General features: G+C 47.6%; 1 protein-coding gene across 1 annotated transcript in view; it reads left to right on the forward strand.

Annotated features, from left to right (window-relative positions):
- The first annotated feature begins 231 nt into the window (after nucleotides 1-231).
- raf1.L (Raf-1 proto-oncogene, serine/threonine kinase L homeolog) overlaps nucleotides 232-22,395 on the forward strand; it is a 42,296-nt gene continuing 20,132 nt past the window's right edge. Inside the window, exons 1-5 of the mRNA XM_041591022.1 lie at nucleotides 232-447; nucleotides 14,336-14,566; nucleotides 15,618-15,730; nucleotides 19,206-19,305; nucleotides 21,047-21,204. Coding sequence (XP_041446956.1) covers nucleotides 14,360-14,566; nucleotides 15,618-15,730; nucleotides 19,206-19,305; nucleotides 21,047-21,204 — 578 coding nt within the window. The 5' untranslated portion in view covers nucleotides 232-447; nucleotides 14,336-14,359. The remainder of the gene's footprint in view (nucleotides 448-14,335; nucleotides 14,567-15,617; nucleotides 15,731-19,205; nucleotides 19,306-21,046; nucleotides 21,205-22,395) is intronic.

The following is a 22,395-nucleotide window of genomic DNA, read 5'->3' on the forward strand; positions in this document are numbered from 1 at the left end:
GAGATACAGGGAGTTGAGGAGACACAGGGAGTTGGGGATAATAGAAGAAATACAAATAATTCTCCACTAAATCTATTTCCCTATTCCGGGCAGTGCGTCACACTCTTATAATAACACAGAAGCCGGGGGTTTGCGGGCGGAGTTTGAAAATCTTCCAGCCAATAGGAGGAGAGAGTGTTGGCCAATGAGAGCGAGGGGCGGGTTTGTTGTTGCAAGTGCTGAAGACGTAGCGGAGGGCGGTACCACAAGAGGTGGCGGTGGGGGAGGCTGAGGAGCAACAGCTGCTAATGGACTGGTCTGACTCCTCCTACCGGGTTGCTGGTTAGTGTGAGGCGGGCGGCAGGGGACAAGGAGCGGAGAGAAACTCTGGGACTTATTGGCACCCGACGTTGTCTGGACCGGGATCTCCTCTCACTTCCCGGGACCCGTATGTTCCGCCGCCAGCAGGTAACTCGCTTGTTCTGTCCCTCCGGACCGCAAGATGGCGCCTGTCTCTTCCTACTCACCTGCTGTACCCGACCCTCTCCTGCTTCTCCTTCTCCTCACCGACCCCAGGGCCCCTCACCTGCCTCTTCCTCCTCACAGACACCCCTGTACCCCGTGTTACCCCTCCTCTCCCCCCTAGTTACTCTCTGTCTGTGGGACCCCTCCTCTCCCCCCTAGTTACTCTCTGTCTGTGGGACCCCCCCCCTCTCACCCCTAGTTACTCTGTCTGTGGGACCCCCCCCTCTCACCCCTAGTTACTCTGTCTGTGGGACCCCCCCCCTCTCACCCCTAGTTACTCTCTGTCTGTGGGACCCCCCCCCCTCTCACCCCTAGTTACTCTCTGTCTGTGGGACCCCCCCCCCCCCTCACCCCTAGTTACTCTGTCTGTGGGACCCCTCCTCTCCCCCTTAGTTACTCTGTCTGTGGGACCCCCCCCCTCTCACCCCTAGTTACTCTCTGTCTGTGGGACCCCCCCCCCTCACCCCTAGTTACTCTCTGTCTGTGGGACCCCCCCCTCTCCCCCCTAGTTACTCTCTGTCTGTGGGACCCCTCCTCTCCCCCCTAGTTACTCTGTCTGTGGGACCCCCCCCCTCTCACCCCTAGTTACTCTCTGTCTGTGGGACCCCCCTCCTCTCACCCCTAGTTACTCTCTGTCTGTGGGACCCCCCCCCTCTCACCCCTAGTTACTCTCTGTCTGTGGGACCCCCCTCCTCTCACCCCTAGTTACTCTCTGTCTGTGGGACCCCTCCTCTCCCCCTAGTTACTCTCTGTCTGTGGGACCCCTCCTCTCCCCCCTAGTTACTCTGTCTGTGGGACCCCCCCCCCTCTCACCCCTAGTTACTCTCTGTCTGTGGGACCCCCCCTCTCACCCTAGTTACTCTCTGTCTGTGGGACCCCCCCCCCCTCACCCCTAGTTACTCTCTGTCTGTGGGACCCCCCCCTCTCACCCCTAGTTACTCTCTGTCTGTGGGACCCCCCCCTCTCACCCCTAGTTACTCTCTGTCTGTGGGACCCCCCCCTCTCACCCCTAGTTACTCTGTCTGTGGGACCCCCCCCTCTCACCCCTAGTTACTCTCTGTCTGTGGGACCCCCCTCCTCTCACCCCTAGTTACTCTCTGTCTGTGGGACCCCCCCTCTCACCCCTAGTTACTCTGTCTGTGGGACCCCCCCCTCTCACCCCTAGTTACTCTCTGTCTGTGGGACCCCCCTCCTCTCACCCCTAGTTACTCTCTGTCTGTGGGACCCCCCCCTCTCACCCCTAGTTACTCTGTCTGTGGGACCCCCCCCCTCTCACCCCTAGTTACTCTCTGTCTGTGGGACCCCCCTCCTCTCACCCCTAGTTACTCTGTCTGTGGGACCCCCCCTCTCACCCCTAGTTACTCTCTGTCTGTGGGACCCCCCTCCTCTCACCCCTAGTTACTCTCTGTCTGTGGGACCCCCCCCTCTCACCCCTAGTTACTCTCTGTCTGTGGGACCCCCCCCCTCTCACCCCTAGTTACTCTCTGTCTGTGGGACCCCTCCTCTCCCCCCTAGTTACTCTCTGTCTGTGGGACCCCCCCCTCTCACCCCTAGTTACTCTCTGTCTGTGGGACCCCCCCCCCTCACCCCTAGTTACTCTGTCTGTGGGACCCCCTCCTCTCACCCCTAGTTACTCTGTGCCCCATAGTTACCTGCCCTGTCACTGGCTCCTGCCCCTCTTATTCCCAACCCTGGGCCCTTCCTCCCCCCCCATTTAGCCAACCACTGGGCCCCTCACCTGCCCCCTAATAATTATCAACTTCCCTTCCAACTCATAAGTCCTTCCCACACCCCCTAATCCTCCCTTGTGGGCTCCTTATACTCCCCCACAGGCTTGTCAGGACCCCTCACTTACCCCAATAGTTCTCAGCAGGAAAACTCACTTGTCGTGTGATAGGGCCCATCGCCTGCCCCCCGTTATTCCCAAACCTCAGACAGTTCCCTGCTCCCCTCTTCTTGCCCCTCAGATGTTCCCTATAGTCATGGAGCCGTGGGACTGCTGGGGGGCTTCTCGTTTATTCACATCTACTAATGACACTTGGCTCTGTGGGGATGGAAGTCTGTCTGGTTCTATTGGGGGGTGAGGAGTAACATGGGGGGCACAGGGACTCAGGACTGACAGTTGTGCCAGACACCGGCAGCTTCACGTTTACAAAGTGGAAGTTTAGGCCAAACCAGAAATGGTGTTTGTGACAGTTTCACTTTCTTGTTGCTGATGCCCCTGAGTGACTGTAACACTGACCTCTGAGCAATGGCCTGTCCATCACACACTTCTTATACTGTGTGTCCCTGTGTACTCGCTGCTGGTATACGTGTCTGTCTATTCACATTGGGGAGACTCAACATGGAACACTGTCTGGTTCTGCTGCAGAGTTGCACATTCACCATTGCAGCTCATTGGGGGATATTATAGGCCTGGCCATAGGTCTCCTGCTCATGGTTTGTTTTGGGGACTCCAGTAAGTCAACCAGTGTCCTGGGCCCTAGAAGCTGATGTGATACCTATAGTAATAGTGACATAACCTCTGAGAAGAGACTGTGTGATGGCAGCTATAGTGGGGAGGCATAGTGCCTATTTATTATTTATACATATGGGAGGAGGGAGGTGCCATATTGATTCCCTTAGACAGTACAGTATGAGGGTATAGCTTATTGTGTGCCCAGAACATTCCTTCTCTGTATATTTGTATTTATACATATGGGAGGAGGTGCCATATTGATTCCCTTAGACAGTACAGTATGAGGGTATAGCTTATTGTGTGCCCAGAACATTCCTTCTCTGTATATTTGTATTTATACATATGGGAGGAGGAGGTGCCATATTGATTCCCTTAGACCAGTGGTCCCCAACCAGTAGCTCGTGAGCAACATGTTGCTCTCCAACCTCTTGGATGTTGCTCCCAGTGGCCTCAAAGCAGATGCTTATTTTTGAATTCCAGGCTTGAAGACAAGTTTTGGTTGTATAAAAATCAGATGTACTGCCAAACAGAGCCTCAGTGTACATTGATAACCCACATAGGGGCTACCAAATGGGCAATCACAGCACTTATTTGTCACCCCAAGAACATTTTTCATGGTAGTGTTGCTCCCCAACTCCTTTTACTTCTGAATGTTGCTCACGGGTTCAAAAGGTTGGGGATCCCTGCCTTAGACAGTACAGTATGAGGGTATAGCTTATTGTGTGCCCAGAACATTCCTTCTCTGTATATTTGTATTTATACATATGGGTGGGAGAAAGAACCCCTTCCTATGCTGATGGTGAGATCTCCTTTCCTCCTCGCCAATGAATCACTCATTCCCTCTCTCTTGGTAGGGAATCCCATAATCTGACTGTCCTTACAGTAAAGAACCCCTTCCTATGCTGATGGTGAGATCTCCTTTCCTCCTCGCCAATGAATCACTCATTCCCTCTCTCTTGGTAGGGAATCCCATAATCTGACTGTCCTTACAGTAAAGAACCCCTTCCTATGCTGATGGTGAGATCTCCTTTCCTCCCCACCAATGAATCCCTCATTCCCCCTCTCTTGGTAGGGCAATTCATATTTCCACTCTTTGGCTTGGGTAATGTGGCCCCTAACTAGTAGTTGTGCCAGTGTTTTGTGCCCCATGTGCGCATGTAGTACTTAGTGGGGTCGCTGGCTCTATATAAATATTGTCTGTATGTCTGAGGCCGGAGCCTTATTACAAAGGAGGTGTTTGTTCTGAGTGATACTGAGAGGCAAATATATGTAATAAATGGAGTTTTGCGTCAGTCCCTCGTTGTTCCCCAGGGTCCAGGACTGTTGGGCTTTGTAGCCTCACAGAGGGGCAATTATTTGTGCTGATATATGAGACGGGCCAGCGCTGCCCAGGGGTTAATTTAAATGTGGATTTTAAACAAACATTTGTGAGATCTGACTGAATTCCTGGGCTGTGTGAGATGCTGGATTATTCCTAATGCATCTGCCTGGAAAGCTGTGTTGGCAGGAGAAGAGTCAGCTGTGCGGTTCCCAGCCTTCACTTTGGCACGAGTCCTGTGCAGTTACTAGCCACACGGAGATATAGGGGCTTATTGATTGTAACTGAACCCCCACGTTATATAAATAAGTGCAGTCACGACAGGGAGAGGCCTCTGTGCAGCTCTCATTCTCCCCTCTCCCTGCCCTGAGCTCTAACATTCCCTGACACTCTCCTGCCCTCTGTGTATAGAGCAATGGGGGGCACTGAGATTTGTACTAGGGGCTGCCCACTGTCACCTCTCTACTTTACTTTATAACTGGAGATTTAAAGGGATGTTTCACCTTTTTCTCTTTCATTTGCATTCACTTCTGGTTATTGCTGCCTAGTTTTCTTTTACTGACTACATCAAGCTTATTCCCCCTGCCTTGCTAAGCTCTCACATCTCCATTGTGCTGCTGAGTAATCATATTAATGGCCCCTAACCCTGCAGCAGCACCCAATGATATAGCCACCCACTAGGACAGAATGTTCTGTTATACAGATAGCTAGAATCTCAGCTGCCATAAAGCAGGACAGGACTGCTGCTTACAATGGGGATCAGATAGGATCTGTGCAGCCACTGGGACAGAATGTTCTGTTATACAGATAGCTAGAATCTCAGCTGCCATAAAGCAGGACAGGACTGCTGCTTACAATGGGGATCAGATAGGATCTGTGCAGTTACTGGGACAGAATGTTCTGTTATACAGATAGCTAGAATCTCAGCTGCCATAAAGCAGGAAGGGACTGCTGCTTACAATGGGGATCAGATAGGATCTGTGCAGCCACTGGGACAGAATGTTCTGTTATACAGATAGCTAGAATCTCAGCTGCCATAAAGCAGGACAGGACTGTTGCTTACAATGGGGATCAGATAGGATCTGTGCAGCCACTGGGACAGAATGTTCTGTTATACAGATAGCTAGAATCTCAGCTGCCATAAAGCAGGACAGGACTGCTGCTTACAATGGGGATCAGATAGGATCTGTGCAGCCACTGGGACAGAATGTTCTGTTATACAGATAGCTAGAATCTCAGCTGCCATAAAGCAGGACAGGACTGTTCTGCCATATGAGCGATAATCAAATGCAACCCCTTATTCCTTGCAGAGAATTTTGGGAATTGTAGTTGTACTGGCTGAGGGATAGAGAAACGTGGGATGTGTAGTTGTAACAGTCAGTGTATAGCTGCAATTCCCAGACTGATTCCACCTGGGAAAGAACAAAGTGGATTGTCCTGTTTGATCCGAGTTCAGTGTTGGGACACGTTGGCTCCCACGGTGCATCACACAATCCTTTATGTGGTTACACAACTCCTGTGGGCTGGGGATTAGACTTGTGTGTGAGATCTTGGTTACACACTGATTGTATGAATAGTCTGTGTTTGTGTGCACAGAGCACTAGATGGGAGTCACAAGGTGCTGCTTTGTGGGTGCAATTTCTCATGAGTCGCTCTGTGCAGTGCATATACCTCCCCCCCTTCAGCTCTGACATCAGTCCTGGGCCACAAGCTGCAGCTCTTTATTGTCTGCTGCACAACTTCCCAATATCCATTCATTCCTCATTCTCTTCTCTGCACTGCTGCCTCTGACTCCTGATACAACTTCCCAATATCCATTCATTCCTCATTCTCTTCTCTGCACTGCTGCTTCTGACTCCTGATGCAACTTCCCAATATCCATTCATTCCTCATTCTCTTCTCTGCACTGCTGCTTCTGACTCCTGATGCAACTTCCCAATATCCATTCATTCCTCATTCTCACTGGGTTTATAGTTCTGTGTAACTGTCATTGTGTCTGTCCCTTTCTCTGCACTGCTGCTTCTGACTCCTGATACAACTTCCCAATATCCATTCATTCCTCATTCTCACTGGGTTTATAGTTCTGTGTAACTGCCATTGTGTCTGTCCCTTTCTCTGCACTGCTGCTTCTGACTCCTGATACAACTTCCCAATATCCATTCATTCCTCATTCTCACTGTTTGGGTCAGTGACAGGTTGTTACATAGCACATGGCACACACATTGCCCTACCAGTTTCCTCTTCGCAATAGATCAGCGCTGGGCATGATGGACACAAGCAGACACTGTCATTCCGATCACTCACTAATAGTATGTTACTGATACAAATTGTACTGCATGGGTCCCTCGTATTGTGCGCTGCTTCTTTTATGCTAGTGGCTTCCCACACACACACATTGGCTCCCTATAGTACAGTACTTAGTAGCTAAGGTTGATAAAGGACACGTTCCCCATTTAATGAGCTTTGGTGGGTCAAAAACATCCTCTGATTTACTGAGCCAAGTGACGGGTACTAGCGCCCTTCTGAAAGTTTCTATACGGCAGAGTAGCACTGCAGTAAAGAACCCCTTCCTATGCTAATGGTGAAATCTCCTTTCCTCCCCACCATTGAATCACTCATTCTATCTATGGCAGCATAGGTATTCCCTGTACTAAGCACAATTCAGCAGAAACAGCCCCTAAGTTTGCTCATAGTCTGTACAGAGAGATCCCATAAAACTATGGCAGCATAGGTATTCCCTGTACTAAGCACAATTCAGCGGAAGCAGTACCAGTAGTACACGCGGTTGGGTAACAGTACCAGTAGTACACGGGGTCAGGTAACAGTACCAGTAGTACACGGGGTCGGGGAGCAGTACCAGTAGTACACGGGGTCGGGGAGCAGTACCAGTAGTACACGGGGTCAGGGAGCAGTACCAGTAGTACATGGGGTCGGGGAGCAGTACCAGTAGTACATGGGGTCGGGGAGCAGTACCAGTAGTACACGGGGTCGGGGAGCAGTACCAGTAGTACATGGGGTCGGGGAGCAGTACCACTAGTACATGGGGTCGGGGAGCAGTACCAGTAGTACACGGGGTCGGGGAGCAGTACCAGTAGTACACGGGGTCGGGGAGCAGTACCAGTAGTACACGGGGTCGGGGAGCAGTACCAGTAGTACACGGGGTCGGGGAGCAGTACCAGTAGTACACGGGGTCGGGGAGCAGTACCAGTAGTACACGGGGTCGGGGAGCAGTACCAGTAGTACACGGGGTCGGGGAGCAGTACCAGTAGTACACGGGGTCGGGGAGCAGTACCAGTAGTACACGGGGTTGGGGAGCAGTACCAGTAGTACATTGGGTCGGGGAGCAGTACCAGTAGTACATGGGGTCGGGGAGCAGTAGCAGTAGTACATGGGGTCGGGTAGCAGTAGTACATGGGGTCGGGGAGCAGTAGCAGTAGTACATGGGGTCGGGTAGCAGTAGTACATGGGGTCGGGGAGCAGTACCAGTAGTACAAGGGGTTGGGGAGCAGTACCAGTAGTACACGGGCTCGGGGAGCAGTACCAGTAGTACATGGGGTCGGGGAGCAGTACCAGTAGTACACGGGGTCGGGGAGAAGTACCAGTAGTACACGGGGTCGGGGAGCAGTACCAGTAGTACACGGGGTCGGGGAGCAGTACCAGTAGTACACGGGGTCGGGGAGCAGTACCAGTAGTACACGGGTCGGGGAGCAGTACCAGTAGTACACGGGGTCGGGGAGCAGTACCAGTAGTACGTGTGTATATTGGACAGTCTGTAACAAGTGTAAGATTATATCAGTGCTCCTCCTGGGGGCCAGTTGCATGGCTCAGCACTATGAGGACATGATGAGAAAATAGAGGCCATTACTAGGAGTATAAGGGGACTCAAATCTCACGTGTCGCCCCCTGTGCCTCATACTAAGGTTTAGCAGAGCTGCTGGGGTCACACTCAATATAAAGTTGTTTATATGAATATGAAGCAGTTTGTAGCCTTCCCATTAGATTCAGGCCAGTCCTCATACTGGATGGGCTACTTATTGCCTTGTGCCTCATACACGGCCACTTAAACTACTCACTGGCACTGAAATGGTCCTGGACCTATAGAAATCCTAATAACAATGATTAATTACTCTCCAAATGCCTCATTTACCTTGGTATCAGTACCAGGCACTGGCCAATAGGGGCCCCTGTATCAGTACCAGGCACTGGCCAATAGGGGCCCCTGTATCAGTACCAGGCACTGGCCAATAGGGGCCCCTGTATCAGTACCAGGCACTGGCCAATAGGGGCCCCTGTATCAGTACCAGGCACTGGCCAATAGGGGCCCCTGTATCAGTACCAGGCACTGGCCAATAGGGGCCCCTGTATCAGTACCAGGCACTGGCCAATAGGGGCCCCTGTATCAGTCGCAGGCACTGGCCAATAGGGGCCCCTGTATCAGTACCAGGCACTGGCCAATAGGGGCCCCTGTATCAGTACCAGGCACTGGCCAATAGGGGCCCCTGTATCAGTACCAGGCACTGGCCAATAGGGGCCCCTGTATCAGTACCAGGCACTGGCCAATAGGGGCCCCTGTATCAGTACCAGGCACTGGCCAATAGGGGCTCCTGTATCAGTCGCAGGCACTGGCCAATAGGGGCCCCTGTATCCGTACCAGGCACTGGCCAATAGGGGCCCCTGTATCAGTACCAGGCACTGGCCAATAGGGGCCCCTGTATCAGTACCAGGCACTGGCCAATAGGGACCCCTGTATCAGTCGCAGGCACTGGCCAATAGGGGTCAGGTAACAGTACCAGTAGTACACGGGGTCGGGGAGCAGTACCAGTAGTACACGGGGTCGGGGAGCAGTACCAGTAGTACACGGGGTCGGGGAGCAGTACCAGTAGTACACGGGGTCGGGGAGCAGTACCAGTAGTACATGGGGTCGGGGAGCAGTACCAGTAGTACATGGGGTCGGGGAGCAGTAGCAGTAGTACATGGGGTCGGGGGAGCAGTACCAGTAGTACCAGGCACTGGCCAATAGGGACCCCTGTATCAGTCGCAGGCACTGGCCAATAGGGGCCCCTGTATCAGTCGCAGGCACTGTAAGTTCTTTATGGTAACCGTAAAGGTGCAGAAATGACTTGTGCAGCATTAGTTGCCTCTGTCTGGTCCTGTTCTGTGGGGACGGGGAATACTCGATGCCAGCGCTGAGAATGGAGCCTTTTCCTTATCATTTAAAGGGATTGTTCACCTTCTCACACCTACTTGTTTTCAGCTCACCAGAAATAAAGACTTTTTCCACTTACTTTCTATTTACTATGTGTGACAGTTTTTCTAAATTAAACTAAGTGTTATTTCTCGCCTTCTAAATCAGCTCTGAGGGGGGTCGCCGACTCTTTAACTGTATAAATGGATACATTTAGTTGATACATTTCTTATTGTTGCCCCTGCTGAACAGAATCTCTGAGTTTCATTATAGGCAACTGTTAGACTTGATACATTAGTTACACTTATATTCCCCATAGATCCTACTGAGAAATGGACCAACTTATTGTAACAACTAAATGTAACACGTTTGTATCAGAGTCTGCGGCTGAATTACTGAGAGCCAGATTTGCAGAGACACGAAGAATAAATCTTAAACTTTGATTTTGAAAAAAAATAAATAATGGAAACTAATTGGAAAAACTGACAACAATTGAACTGAAAAAGTGTTTGGAAGCGACTGAAACTAAATGCTAAAATCAATTTGTTTGGAATATCCCACTGTGTCTGTGCAGCTTCCCACAAACAACTGCACTAACATTTTCTCTTATAAAGTGGAATAAGGAAACTGGAGTTTTGTCACATTGTTTTGACACCCAATATTTTGCAACTAAAGAAATACATTATATTGGCCCATAAACGGAAGGGCTTGCAGCATTGTCTGTTCCTGCTGAATTGTGCTTAGTACAGGGAATACCTATGTACCATAGTTTTATGGGATCTCTCTGTACAGACTATGAGCAAACTTAGGGGACTGTTCCTGCTGAATTGTGCTTAGTACAGGGAATACCTATGTGCCATAGTTTTATGGGATCTCTCTGTACAGACTATGAGCAAACTTAGGGGACTGTTCCTGCTGAATTGTGCTTAGTACAGGGAATACCTATGTACCATAGTTTTATGGGATCTCTCTGTACAGACTATGAGCAAACTTAGGGGACTGTTCCTGCTGAATTGTGCTTAGTACAGGGGAATACCTATGTGCCATAGTTTTATGGGATCTCTCTGTACAGACTATGAGCAAACTTAGGGACTGTTCCTGCTGAATTGTGCTTAGTACAGGGAATACCTATGTGCCATAGTTTTATGGGATCTCTCTGTACAGACTATGAGCAAACTTAGGGACTGTTCCTGCTGAATTGTGCTTAGTACAGGGAATACCTATGTACCATAGTTTTATGGGATCTCTCTGTACAGACTATGAGCAAACTTAGGGGACTGTTCCTGCTGAATTGTGCTTAGTACAGGGAATACCTATGTGCCATAGTTTTATGGGATCTCTCTGTACAGACTATGAGCAAACTTAGGGGACTGTTCCTGCTGAATTGTGCTTAGTACAGGGAATACCTATGTACCATAGTTTTATGGGATCTCTCTGTACAGACTATGAGCAAACTTAGGGGACTGTTCCTGCTGAATTGTGCTTAGTACAGGGGAATACCTATGTGCCATAGTTTTATGGGATCTCTCTGTACAGACTATGAGCAAACTTAGGGACTGTTCCTGCTGAATTGTGCTTAGTACAGGGAATACCTATGTGCCATAGTTTTATGGGATCTCTCTGTACAGACTATGAGCAAACTTAGGGACTGTTCCTGCTGAATTGTGCTTAGTACAGGGAATACCTATGTACCATAGTTTTATGGGATCTCTCTGTACAGACTATGAGCAAACTTAGGGGACTGTTCCTGCTGAATTGTGCTTAGTACAGGGAATACCTATGTGCCATAGTTTTATGGGATCTCTCTGTACAGACTATGAGCAAACTTAGGGGACTGTTCCTGCTGAATTGTGCTTAGTACAGGGAATACCTATGTACCATAGTTTTATGGGATCTCTCTGTACAGACTATGAGCAAACTTAGGGGACTGTTCCTGCTGAATTGTGCTTAGTACAGGGGAATACCTATGTGCCATAGTTTTATGGGATCTCTCTGTACAGACTATGAGCAAACTTAGGGACTGTTCCTGCTGAATTGTGCTTAGTACAGGGAATACCTATGTGCCATAGTTTTATGGGATCTCTCTGTACAGACTATGAGCAAACTTAGGGACTGTTCCTGCTGAATTGTGCTTAGTACAGGGAATACCTATGTACCATAGTTTTATGGGATCTCTCTGTACAGACTATGAGCAAACTTAGGGGACTGTTCCTGCTGAATTGTGCTTAGTACAGGGGAATACCTATGTGCCATAGTTTTATGGGATCTCTCTGTACAGACTATGAGCAAACTTAGGGACTGTTCCTGCTGAATTGTGCTTAGTACAGGGAATACCTATGTGCCATAGTTTTATGGGATCTCTCTGTACAGACTATGAGCAAACTTAGGGACTGTTCCTGCTGAATTGTGCTTAGTACAGGGAATACCTATGTGCCATAGTTTTATGGGATCTCTCTGTACAGACTATGAGCAAACTTAGGGGACTGTTCCTGCTGAATTGTGCTTAGTACAGGGGAATACCTATGTGCCATAGTTTTATGGGATCTCTCTGTACAGACTATGAGCAAACTTAGGGGACTGTTCCTGCTGAATTGTGCTTAGTACAGGGAATACCTATGTACCATAGTTTTATGGGATCTCTCTGTACAGACTATGAGCAAACTTAGGGACTGTTCCTGCTGAATTGTGCTTAGTACAGGGAATACCTATGCTGCCATAGTTTTATGGGATCTCTCTGTACAGACTATGAGCAAACTTAGGGACTGTTCCTGCTGAATTGTGCTTAGTACAGGGAATACCTATGTGCCATAGTTTTATGGGATCTCTCTGTACAGACTATGAGCAAACTTAGGGACTGTTCCTGCTGAATTGTGCTTAGTACAGGGAATACCTATGTGCCATAGTTTTATGGGATCTCTCTGTACAGACTATGAGCAAACTTAGGGACTGTTCCTGCTGAATTGTGCTTAGTACAGGCAGGGCTGCCATCAGGGGGGGACAGGGGGGACAAGCGTACCGGGCCCGGGCATGAAGGGGGGCCCGGCAGCGCTGCATTTTTTGAAGATCCGGGCCCCCCTTGCGAGCGCCCGAGCCGTACGTCTTGCCTCTTGCGTGCCGAATGCGGAAGTGCCGAAAAGCCGAAGCCGATGCGCCGAAAAGACCCGAAGTCACGGAAAAAGCCAAAGTCACGAAGCGCCGAAAAGACCTGAAGTCACGGAAAAAGCCGAAGTCACGAAGCGCCGAAAAGACCCGAAGTCACGAAAACAGCCGAAGCCGAAGTCCTGAAGCAGCGCAAAGACCCGAAGTCACGAAAGGAGGCGAAGTTGAAGTACTGAAGCCATGAGTTCAATTCTACTGAACACCAGTTTGTGTTTTTTTTTTTTTTAATCCCCTGGCCACCAATGTATTATTTTAATATTCTATAGGCCCCTGCCACCAATCTTTTTTTTAAAACTTTTTTTTTGGGGCCCCAATTTTTTTTTAACTCGTAAGGGGCCCCTTGCCACCATTGTTTTTTAAAAAAAAAAAAAAAAAAAAAAAAAAATTAATTTTCTTTTTGGTGGCCCCAAATTTTTTTAACTTGTAAGGGGGGCCCCTGCCACCAGTTTTTTTTATTTTCAAAATAAAAAATTTTTTTCAAATTTTTTTTTTGGGGCCCCAATTTATTTTTAACTTGTAAGGGGGCCCCTGTCACCATTTTTTTTTATTTTCAAAATAAAAAATTTTTTTCAAATTTTTTTTTTGGGGCCCCAATTTATTTTTAACTTATAAGGGGGCCCCTGCCGCCAATGTTTTTTTTCAAAAAAAAATTTTTTTTTTTCAAATTTTTTTTTGGGGCCCCAATTTGTTTTTAACTTATAAGGGGGCCCCCTGCCACCCATGTTTGTTTATTTTTTAGTTTTTTTTACATTTTTTTTGTTGGGGCCCCAAGTTTTTTTTAACTTATAAAAAAAACAGTTTTTTTAAAAAAAAAAAAAAAATTTTTTTTTTTTTTGGGGCCCCAATTTTTTTATAAGGGGGCCCTGACCATCAATAGCTTTTTACAACTTGTGTGGGGGGGGTTACTTTTTTAACGCTGATGTCTGTGTGGTCTTTTAACTGCGATGTGGAGTGGGCGGGATATGGGGTGGAGCTTGGTCGTCAGTGTGGGCGGGGCCCAGGGGGCCCCAAAAATTTTGTTGTACGGGGCCCCGTGATTTCTAATGGCGGCCCTGAGTACAGGGAATACCTATGTACCATAGTTTTATGGGATCTCTCTGTACAGACTATGAGCAAACTTAGGGGACTGTTCCTGCTGAATTGTTCTTAGTATAGGGAATACCTATGCTGCCATAGTTTTATGGGATCTCTCTGTACAGACTATGAGCAAACTTAGGGGCTGTTCCTGCTGAATTGTGCTTAGTACAGGGAATACCTATGTACCATAGTTTTATGGGATCTCTCTGTACAGACTATGAACAAACTTAGGGGCTGTTTCTAATAAATGGTGGCTCATATGTATAAAAACAAATATAGAGAGAAGGAATGCTGTGGGCACACAGTAAGTTATAAGCTTATACTGTACGGTTACTATGAGAGGAGGGTGACCTAGAAGGGAACAGGTAAGAGCGGAGTTGCCCTGTAGCACGTTTGGGAGTGAGTCAATCTTCTCTGTTGAGCTCATCAGTGAGTTGTAGATTAATTAGGATAATTGTTCTGCTGAAATCACTTACTGTATGTACTGGGTGTTTCTTAGAAGCTACAGAACCAGCTGATGATGCCGAGTGCTCCAGCCTTACACATTAGGCACTAACGCTTCCCTGACTCCCAGCAACTGTGTGTGTCCGAGGGTGCTGGGAGTAGTGAGATACTCACGGTGTGTCTGTTTCAGGCAGGGCTGCAGCACTAGCGACTAATGGAGCACATACAAGGTGCCTGGAAGACTCTGAGCAATGGCTTTGGGTTTAAGGAGTCAGTATTTGAGGGGAGCAGCTGTATGTCCCCCACCATTGGGCACCAGTTTGGATACCAGCGTCGGGCATCAGATGATGGCAAACTCAGCGACACGTCCAAGACTAGCAGCACCATGCGTGTGTACCTACCCAACAAGCAGAGGACAGTGGTAAGTGGCTCTGTTTTCTCACCCTAACTCTCTTTAAAGGGGAAGTTCACATTACAGTAGAAATTATTAATCCTTCAATAGCTTTTTACCTTTACTTGCCTTTTTCCACCTTCTCGTGTTTCCCAGGAGCAGCAGTAAAAGGGGTCGTTCTATAGGTTGATCCGTTTCTGAATTCACTACCCTTATTAGTCTTCAGGCTTGGTCCCCTGGGGTCGCAGGGCTCCGGCCTCTACCATTGATTCTGCATTCAAACCAAATTATGGTTGCTGGGCATAAAGACCCTAGCAACCCCGATGGGCACGTAATTCCAAGCTTGAGAACAAATGTTTAATGTAGAACTTTAGAAGGTCCAATGAAGACCAACTGCAAATGGTGTTGGAATAGTTTTGTTGATGAGCCTGCGAGGAGGGCAGAGTAGAATAGTTTCCGGCAGGAGCGTTATTCTGTTGCACTTGGCTTCCAGGCATTGCTTCTCTGGGCACTTCTTCCCTATTTAACGTTACTGTCTCTTTAAGGCAGCGTGTGTCTATATACAGCTCTTGGCTCACACACTTGTTCCACTTGTTCTGCCACATTGTTGTGTATATATTAAAGCTGCTCCTAGGGCCGGGGCCACATCATGATCTCACCCAGGTGTCTCTGCCTGTGATTGGACGAGCATTAATGTGTCACAACTGGGCCACCGCCACCTTTAATTGGACCAATAGTACTGCCGGTTATTGGCTGGGGAGCGGTCTGTTCCATTTCATGAGGCACCCCCAGCAGATGCCATTGTATTTGTGTCCCTACTCTTCAGTCAGCTATGCACTGCTGCCCCCCTACTGTGTATTAGACTGGTATATGGAGTAATTCTGCCCCCCTACTGTTTATTAGACTGGTATATGGAGTAATTCTGCCCCTCTACTGTGTATTAGACGGGTATATGGAGCAGTTCTGCCCCCCTACTGTGTATTAGACGGGTATATGGAGTAATTCTGCCCCCTACTGTATATTAGACTGTGTATTAGACAGGAGTATATGGAGGAGATCTGACTGTGTGTTGCCCCCCCAGGTTAATGTGAGGAGTGGGATGAGTTTACACGACTGTCTCATGAAATCCCTGAAGGTCCGAGGGCTCCAACCCGAATGCTGCGCAGTTTTCCGACTGATCCAGGATCCAAAGGGGTAAGTGTGGCCTTTAATTCAGTGTTTGTGCCCTGGTACTGCAGTGACCCCTGGGAGTCGGGCACATAATACACTGGGCACACACACACGGGGAGCTGTGTCTGTACTTGATACAGTGATACTCTGCACTGCTCTGGCTGTTGGGTGAGTGTGAGTAATGATATAGTCACTATGTGTGGGTGGATACTCGGCCTCTCCTGGGTTTCAGGTGACACAGTGATTGTGAGTCAGTTGTGCCACTTATATATTTTATATATATATATATATATTTTATATTTAGCTCCGGTGTGTCCTCCCCTCAGCCCTGGCACTGCCACTAACAACATGGCTACTTGCCCCTCCTCTATTTGTGCAACAGTTGCTTATGAGAAGGCACATACAATGGTGTCCCCTTTACTCCATCTCTTCTAAAACTCTTCTCTTTCTACTGAAATCAAAATCATTTAAATATAATGTAATGTTGTGCTGCATTGGAACAACTGGTGGATTTGCTTCAGTAACTCTACTATAGTTTATATAAACACTCTGCTGTGTAGCCATGGGGGCAGCCATTCAAGCACAGGATACACAGTAGATAACAGATAGGTACTACTATAGTTTATATAAACACTCTGCTGTGTAGCCATGGGGGCAGCCATTCAAGCACAGGATACACAGTAGATAACAGATAGGTACTACTATAGTTTATATAAACACTCTGCTGTGTAGCCATGGGGGCAGCCATTCAAGCACAGGATACACAGTAGATAACAGATAGGTACTACTATAGTTTATATAAACACTCTGCTGTGTAGCCATGGGGGCAGCCATTCAAGCACAGGATACACAGTAGATAACAGATAGGTACTACTATAGTTTATATAAACACTCTGCTGTGTAGCCATGGGGGCAGCCATTCAAGCACAGGATACACAGTAGATAACAGATAGGTACTACTATAGTTTATATAAACACTCTGCTGTGTAGCCATGGGGGCAGCCATTCAAGCACAGGATACACAGTAGATAACAGATAGGTACTACTATAGTTTATATAAACACTCTGCTGTGTAGCCATGGGGGCAGCCATTCAAGCACAGGATACACAGTAGATAACAGATAGGTACTACTATAGTTTATATAAACACTCTGCTGTGTAGCCATGGGGGCAGCCATTCAAGCACAGGATACACAGTAGATAACAGATAGGTACTACTATAGTTTATATAAACACTCTGCTGTGTAGCCATGGGGGCAGCCATTCAAGCACAGGATACACAGTAGATAACAGATAGGTACTACTATAGTTTATATAAACACTCTGCTGTGTAGCCATGGGGGCAGCCATTCAAGCACAGGATACACAGTAGATAACAGATAGGTACTACTATAGTTTATATAAACACTCTGCTGTGTAGCCATGGGGGCAGCCATTCAAGCACAGGATACACAGTAGATAACAGATAGGTACTACTATAGTTTATATAAACACTCTGCTGTGTAGCCATGGGGGCAGCCATTCAAGCACAGGATACACAGTAGATAACAGATAGGTACTACTATAGTTTATATAAACAAGCTGCTGTGTAGCCATGGGGGCAGCCATTCAAGCACAGGATACACAGTAGATAACAGATAAGTACTACTATAGTTCATATAAACAAGCTGCTGTGTAGCCATGGGGGCAGCCATTCAAGCACAGGATACACAGTAGATAACAGATAGGTACTACTATAGATTATATAAACAAGCTGCTGTGTAGCCATGGGGGCAGCCATTCAAGCACAGGATACACAGTAGATAACAGATAAGTACTACTATAGTTTATATAAACACTCTGCTGTGTAGCCATGGGGGCAGCCATTCAAGCACAGGATACACAGTAGATAACAGATAGGTACTACTATAGTTTATATAAACACTCTGCTGTGTAGCCATGGGGGCAGCCATTCAAGCACAGGATACACAGTAGATAACAGATAGGTACTACTATAGTTTATATAAACACTCTGCTGTGTAGCCATGGGGGCAGCCATTCAAGCACAGGATACACAGTAGATAACAGGTACTACTATAGTTTATATAAACACTCTGCTGTGTAGCCATGGGGGCAGCCATTCAAGCACAGGATACACAGTAGATAACAGATAAGTACTACTATAGTTTATATAAACAAGCTGCTGTGTAGCCATGGGGGCAGCCATTCAAGCACAGGATACACAGTAGATAACAGATAAGTACTACTATAGTTCATATAAACAAGCTGCTGTGTAGCCATGGGGCAGCCATTCAAGCACAGGATACACAGTAGATAACAGATAGGTACTACTATAGATTATATAAACAAGCTGCTGTGTAGCCATGGGGGCAGCCATTCAAGCACAGGATACACAGTAGATAACAGATAAGTACTACTATAGTTTATATAAACACGCTGCTGTGTAGCCATAGGGACAGCCATTCAAGCACAGGATACACAGTAGATAACAGATAAGTACTACTATAGTTTATATAAACAAGCTGCTGTGTAGCCATGGGGGCAGCCATTCAAGCACAGGATACACAGTAGATAACAGATAAGTACTACTATAGTTTATATAAACACTCTGCTGTGTAGCCATGGGGGCAGCCATTCAAGCACAGGATACACAGTAGATAACAGATAAGTACTACTATAGTTTATATAAACAAGCTGCTGTGTAGCCATGGGGGCAGCCATTCAAGCACAGGATACACAGTAGATAACAGATAAGTACTACTATAGTTTATATAAACACTCTGCTGTGTAGCCATGGGGGCAGCCATTCAAGCACAGGATACACAGTAGATAACAGATAAGTACTACTATAGTTTATATAAACACTCTGCTGTGTAGCCATGGGGGCAGCCATTCAAGCACAGGATACACAGTAGATAACAGATAAGTACTACTATAGTTTATATAAACACTCTGCTGTGTAGCCATGGGGGCAGCCATTCAAGCACAGGATACACAGTAGATAACAGATAAGTACTACTATAGTTTATATAAACAAGCTACTGTGTAGCCATGGGGGCAGCCATTCAAGCACAGGATACACAGTAGATAACAGATAAGTACTACTATAGTTTATATAAACAAGCTGCTGTGTAGCCATGGGGGCAGCCATTCAAGCACAGGATACACAGTAGATAACAGATAAGTACTACTATAGTTTATATAAACAATCATTCTAATAGGGACACAAAGTTGGTCTTTTTTTTCACTCCCTGTCTGTCTCTTTGTCCCCCCACCCGAGTGCTTCCTGCCCCTCCCCTATCATTAGTTCCGGTACTAAGAGGCCTCCTCATTGGCTGATTTGGGGCTAAGGGAACTTTCACAGCACCAGGTCAGTGGTTTCCATTGGCTCTGTGCAATCTGATCCTGTGTGTGTGTCCTGGGTGATTGGTTGGAAATGTATTTATCATTCTGTGTTTGGGGGGGGCATTACTCATCCCTCTATCCCATGTCCCCTCAGGAAGTTGCGCTTGGATTGGAATACAGACGCCATGTCACTAGTTGGGGCGGAGCTGCAGGTGGATTTTCTCGATCACGTTCCTCTCACGACACACAATTTTGTAAGTCCAATTTTAAGTTGGTTAAAGAGGGACAGTGGCTACTAAGATGCTCTTCATGTTATTGGCCATGAAAACTCAGAGCCATGTTGTCCCAGTGGTAGCCAACTTTACTCGCCAGGTCAGCTTAATGGGCAGTATAATATAGGCCCAAGCCATGGATCTGCTGCCCTCGCTCCACTCTCTCTCTCTCTCTCTCTGCCCTCGCTCCACTCTCTCTCTCTCTCTCTCTCTCTGCCCTCGCTCCACTCTCTCTCTCTCTCTCTCTGCCCTCGCTCCACTCTCTCTCTCTCTCTCTGCCCTCGCTCCACTCTCTCTCTCTCTCTCTGCCCTCGCTCCGCTCTCTCTCTCTCTCTCTGCCCTCGTTCCGCTCTCTCTCTCTCTCTCTGCCCTCGTTCCGCTCTCTCTCTCTCTCTCTGCCTCGTTCCGCTCTCTCTCTCTCTGCCCTCGTTCCGCTCTCTCTCTCTCTGCCCTCGTTCCGCTCTCTCTCTCTCTGCCCTCGTTCCGCTCTCTCTCTCTCTGCCCTCGTTCCGCTCTCTCTCTCTCTCTCTGCCCTCGTTCCGCTCTCTCTCTCTCTCTGCCCTCGTTCCGCTCTCTCTCTCTCTCTGCCCTCGTTCCGCTCTCTCTCTCTCTCTCTGCCCTCGTTCCGCTCTCTCTCTCTCTCTCTGCCCCTCGTTCCGCTCTCTCTCTCTCTCTCTCTCTGCCCTCGTTCCGCTCTCTCTCTCTCTCTCTGCCCTCGTTCCGCTCTCTCTCTCTCTCTGCCCTCGTTCCGCTCTCTCTCTCTCTCTCTCTCTGCCTCGTTCCGCTCTCTCTCTCTCTCTGCCCTCGTTCCGCTCTCTCTCTCTCTCTCTGCCCTCGTTCCGCTCTCTCTCTCTCTGCCCTCGTTCCGCTCTCTCTCTCTCTGCCCTCGTTCCGCTCTCTCTCTCTCTGCCCTCGTTCCGCTCTCTCTCTCTCTGCCCTCGTTCCGCTCTCTCTCTCTCTGCCCTCGTTCCGCTCTCTCTCTCTCTCTCTGCCCTCGTTCCGCTCTCTCTCTCTCTCTGCCCTCGTTCCGCTCTCTCTCTCTCTCTGCCCTCGTTCCGCTCTCTCTCTCTCTCTCTGCCCTCGTTCCGCTCTCTCTCTCTCTCTCTGCCCTCGTTCCGCTCTCTCTCTCTCTCTCTGCCCTCGTTCCGCTCTCTCTCTCTCTCTCTGCCCTCGTTCCGCTCTCTCTCTCTCTCTCTGCCCTCGCTCCGCTCTCTCTCTCTCTCTCTCTGCCCTTGTTACGCTCTCTCTCTCTCTCTCTCTCTCTCTCTCTCTCTCTCTCTGCCCTCGTTCCGCTCTCTCTCTCTCTCTCTGCCCTCGTTCCGCTCTCTCTCTCTCTGTAGGTGTGCAGGTAAGTGACCCATTTGAGGCTCAGTGGCATGTATCTCTACCAGCCATTTCGTGTATGCCAGTGTTTGCCAGCTGGGCTTTCTCTCTGTGGCATGAGCAACAGTGCAGCTGAGTCTAAGCTGGCACACATTAAACGGGGCAAGGCTGCCGGGCATTTTTGGGGAATGTAATTTTTACCAGGAGTTGGGGGCACTAAATAGCAATAAGCCCTCTCCTTGAGGTGCCACAAGCAGTTAATTATTGTGTCTTGGAGTTGTGCCCAGCAGGTAGAAATAACAAACCAAACAGAAGCTCTTTCACAGGAACTTTCCAGCTGAAATATTTGGGAGATGGGAGTTATTTGCTTCATTAACCCTCTATATGTCCCCCCCCCCAGGTGCGGAAAACGTTTCTAAAACTGGCATTTTGCGATATCTGCCAGAAGTTTCTGTTGAACGGCTTCCGCTGCCAGACGTGCGGCTACAAGTTCCACGAGCACTGCAGTACCAAGGTGCCCACCATGTGCGTCGACTGGAGCAACATACGACAGCTGCTGTAAGTATGGGGGGGTGCAGGAGGGCGGGCAGTCTGTAGCAGTGGGCGGGACTTGACAACCTTAATGGCAGCTTACAGGTTTTTCCTTTAAGCATTGGAATGGATTAGAGGGGATTCAGTGTTTTTTAGCACATTGCTGCGGGGCAGTATATTTATATTTATTCATAATACAGAGATATACGTCCGTGTATTGTTTGCATACAACTAGGAAAATCTGGATGATTAGGCAGGATTAGTTTGGGATTTGGAGTGGACGGATTTCGGCAGCCTGGAAACATCTGGCCAAACCAGTTTATTCTATTTTTAAACAAAGCTATAATTGTATATAAAATGAGAGCGGCCAAGGCCATAAACAAGGCGTGTGTCCAAATAATTACTCTGAGCTTTCATCACAGGGCAGTAGAAAGTAGTAGCAGCAGGACTTTCCTGCTCCCAAACCTCTTCCCTTTATATCCAACGGCATAGGGAATATTGGCTTAAGGCTTGAAATGAATCCATGGAATCTCTATCTGCTTGCAAATCTAAAATGGGCTTCTATGATCCCAACCAATCACATCAGGAGCCCCCAATCTTTCATTTCACCTCTGAGAGCAGCTTGTATAGACCCTCAGTGATACCATCTGATCTCCTGTCCCCCATGCTTAGAAAGGGAATGGAAGGTATTTGTTATGGGGAAAGGCAAGTTGTGATTGGTTACACTGGAGAAGAGACAGTTAAGGGGGATATGATCACTATATATAAATATAAAAGGGGGATATGATCACTATATATAAATATATAAGGAGATATGATCACTATATATAAATATATAAGGGGGATACGATCACTATATATAAATATATAAGGGGATATGATCACTATATATAAATATATAAGGGGATATGATCACTATATATAAATGTATAAGGGGATATGATCACTATATATAAATATATAAGGGGATAGGATCACTATATATAAATATATAAGGGGATATGATCACTATATATAAATATATAAGGGGATATGATCACTATATATAAATATATAAGGGGATATGATCACTATATATAAATATATATAAGGGGATATGATCACTATATATAAATATATATAAGGGGATATGATCACTATATATAAGGGGGATATGATCACTATATATAAATATATAAGGGGGATATGATCACTATATATAAATATATATAAGGGGGA

The sequence above is a fragment of the Xenopus laevis genome, chromosome 4L (genome assembly GCF_017654675.1).
Source record: "Xenopus laevis strain J_2021 chromosome 4L, Xenopus_laevis_v10.1, whole genome shotgun sequence".
NCBI lineage: Eukaryota > Metazoa > Chordata > Amphibia > Anura > Pipidae > Xenopus > Xenopus laevis.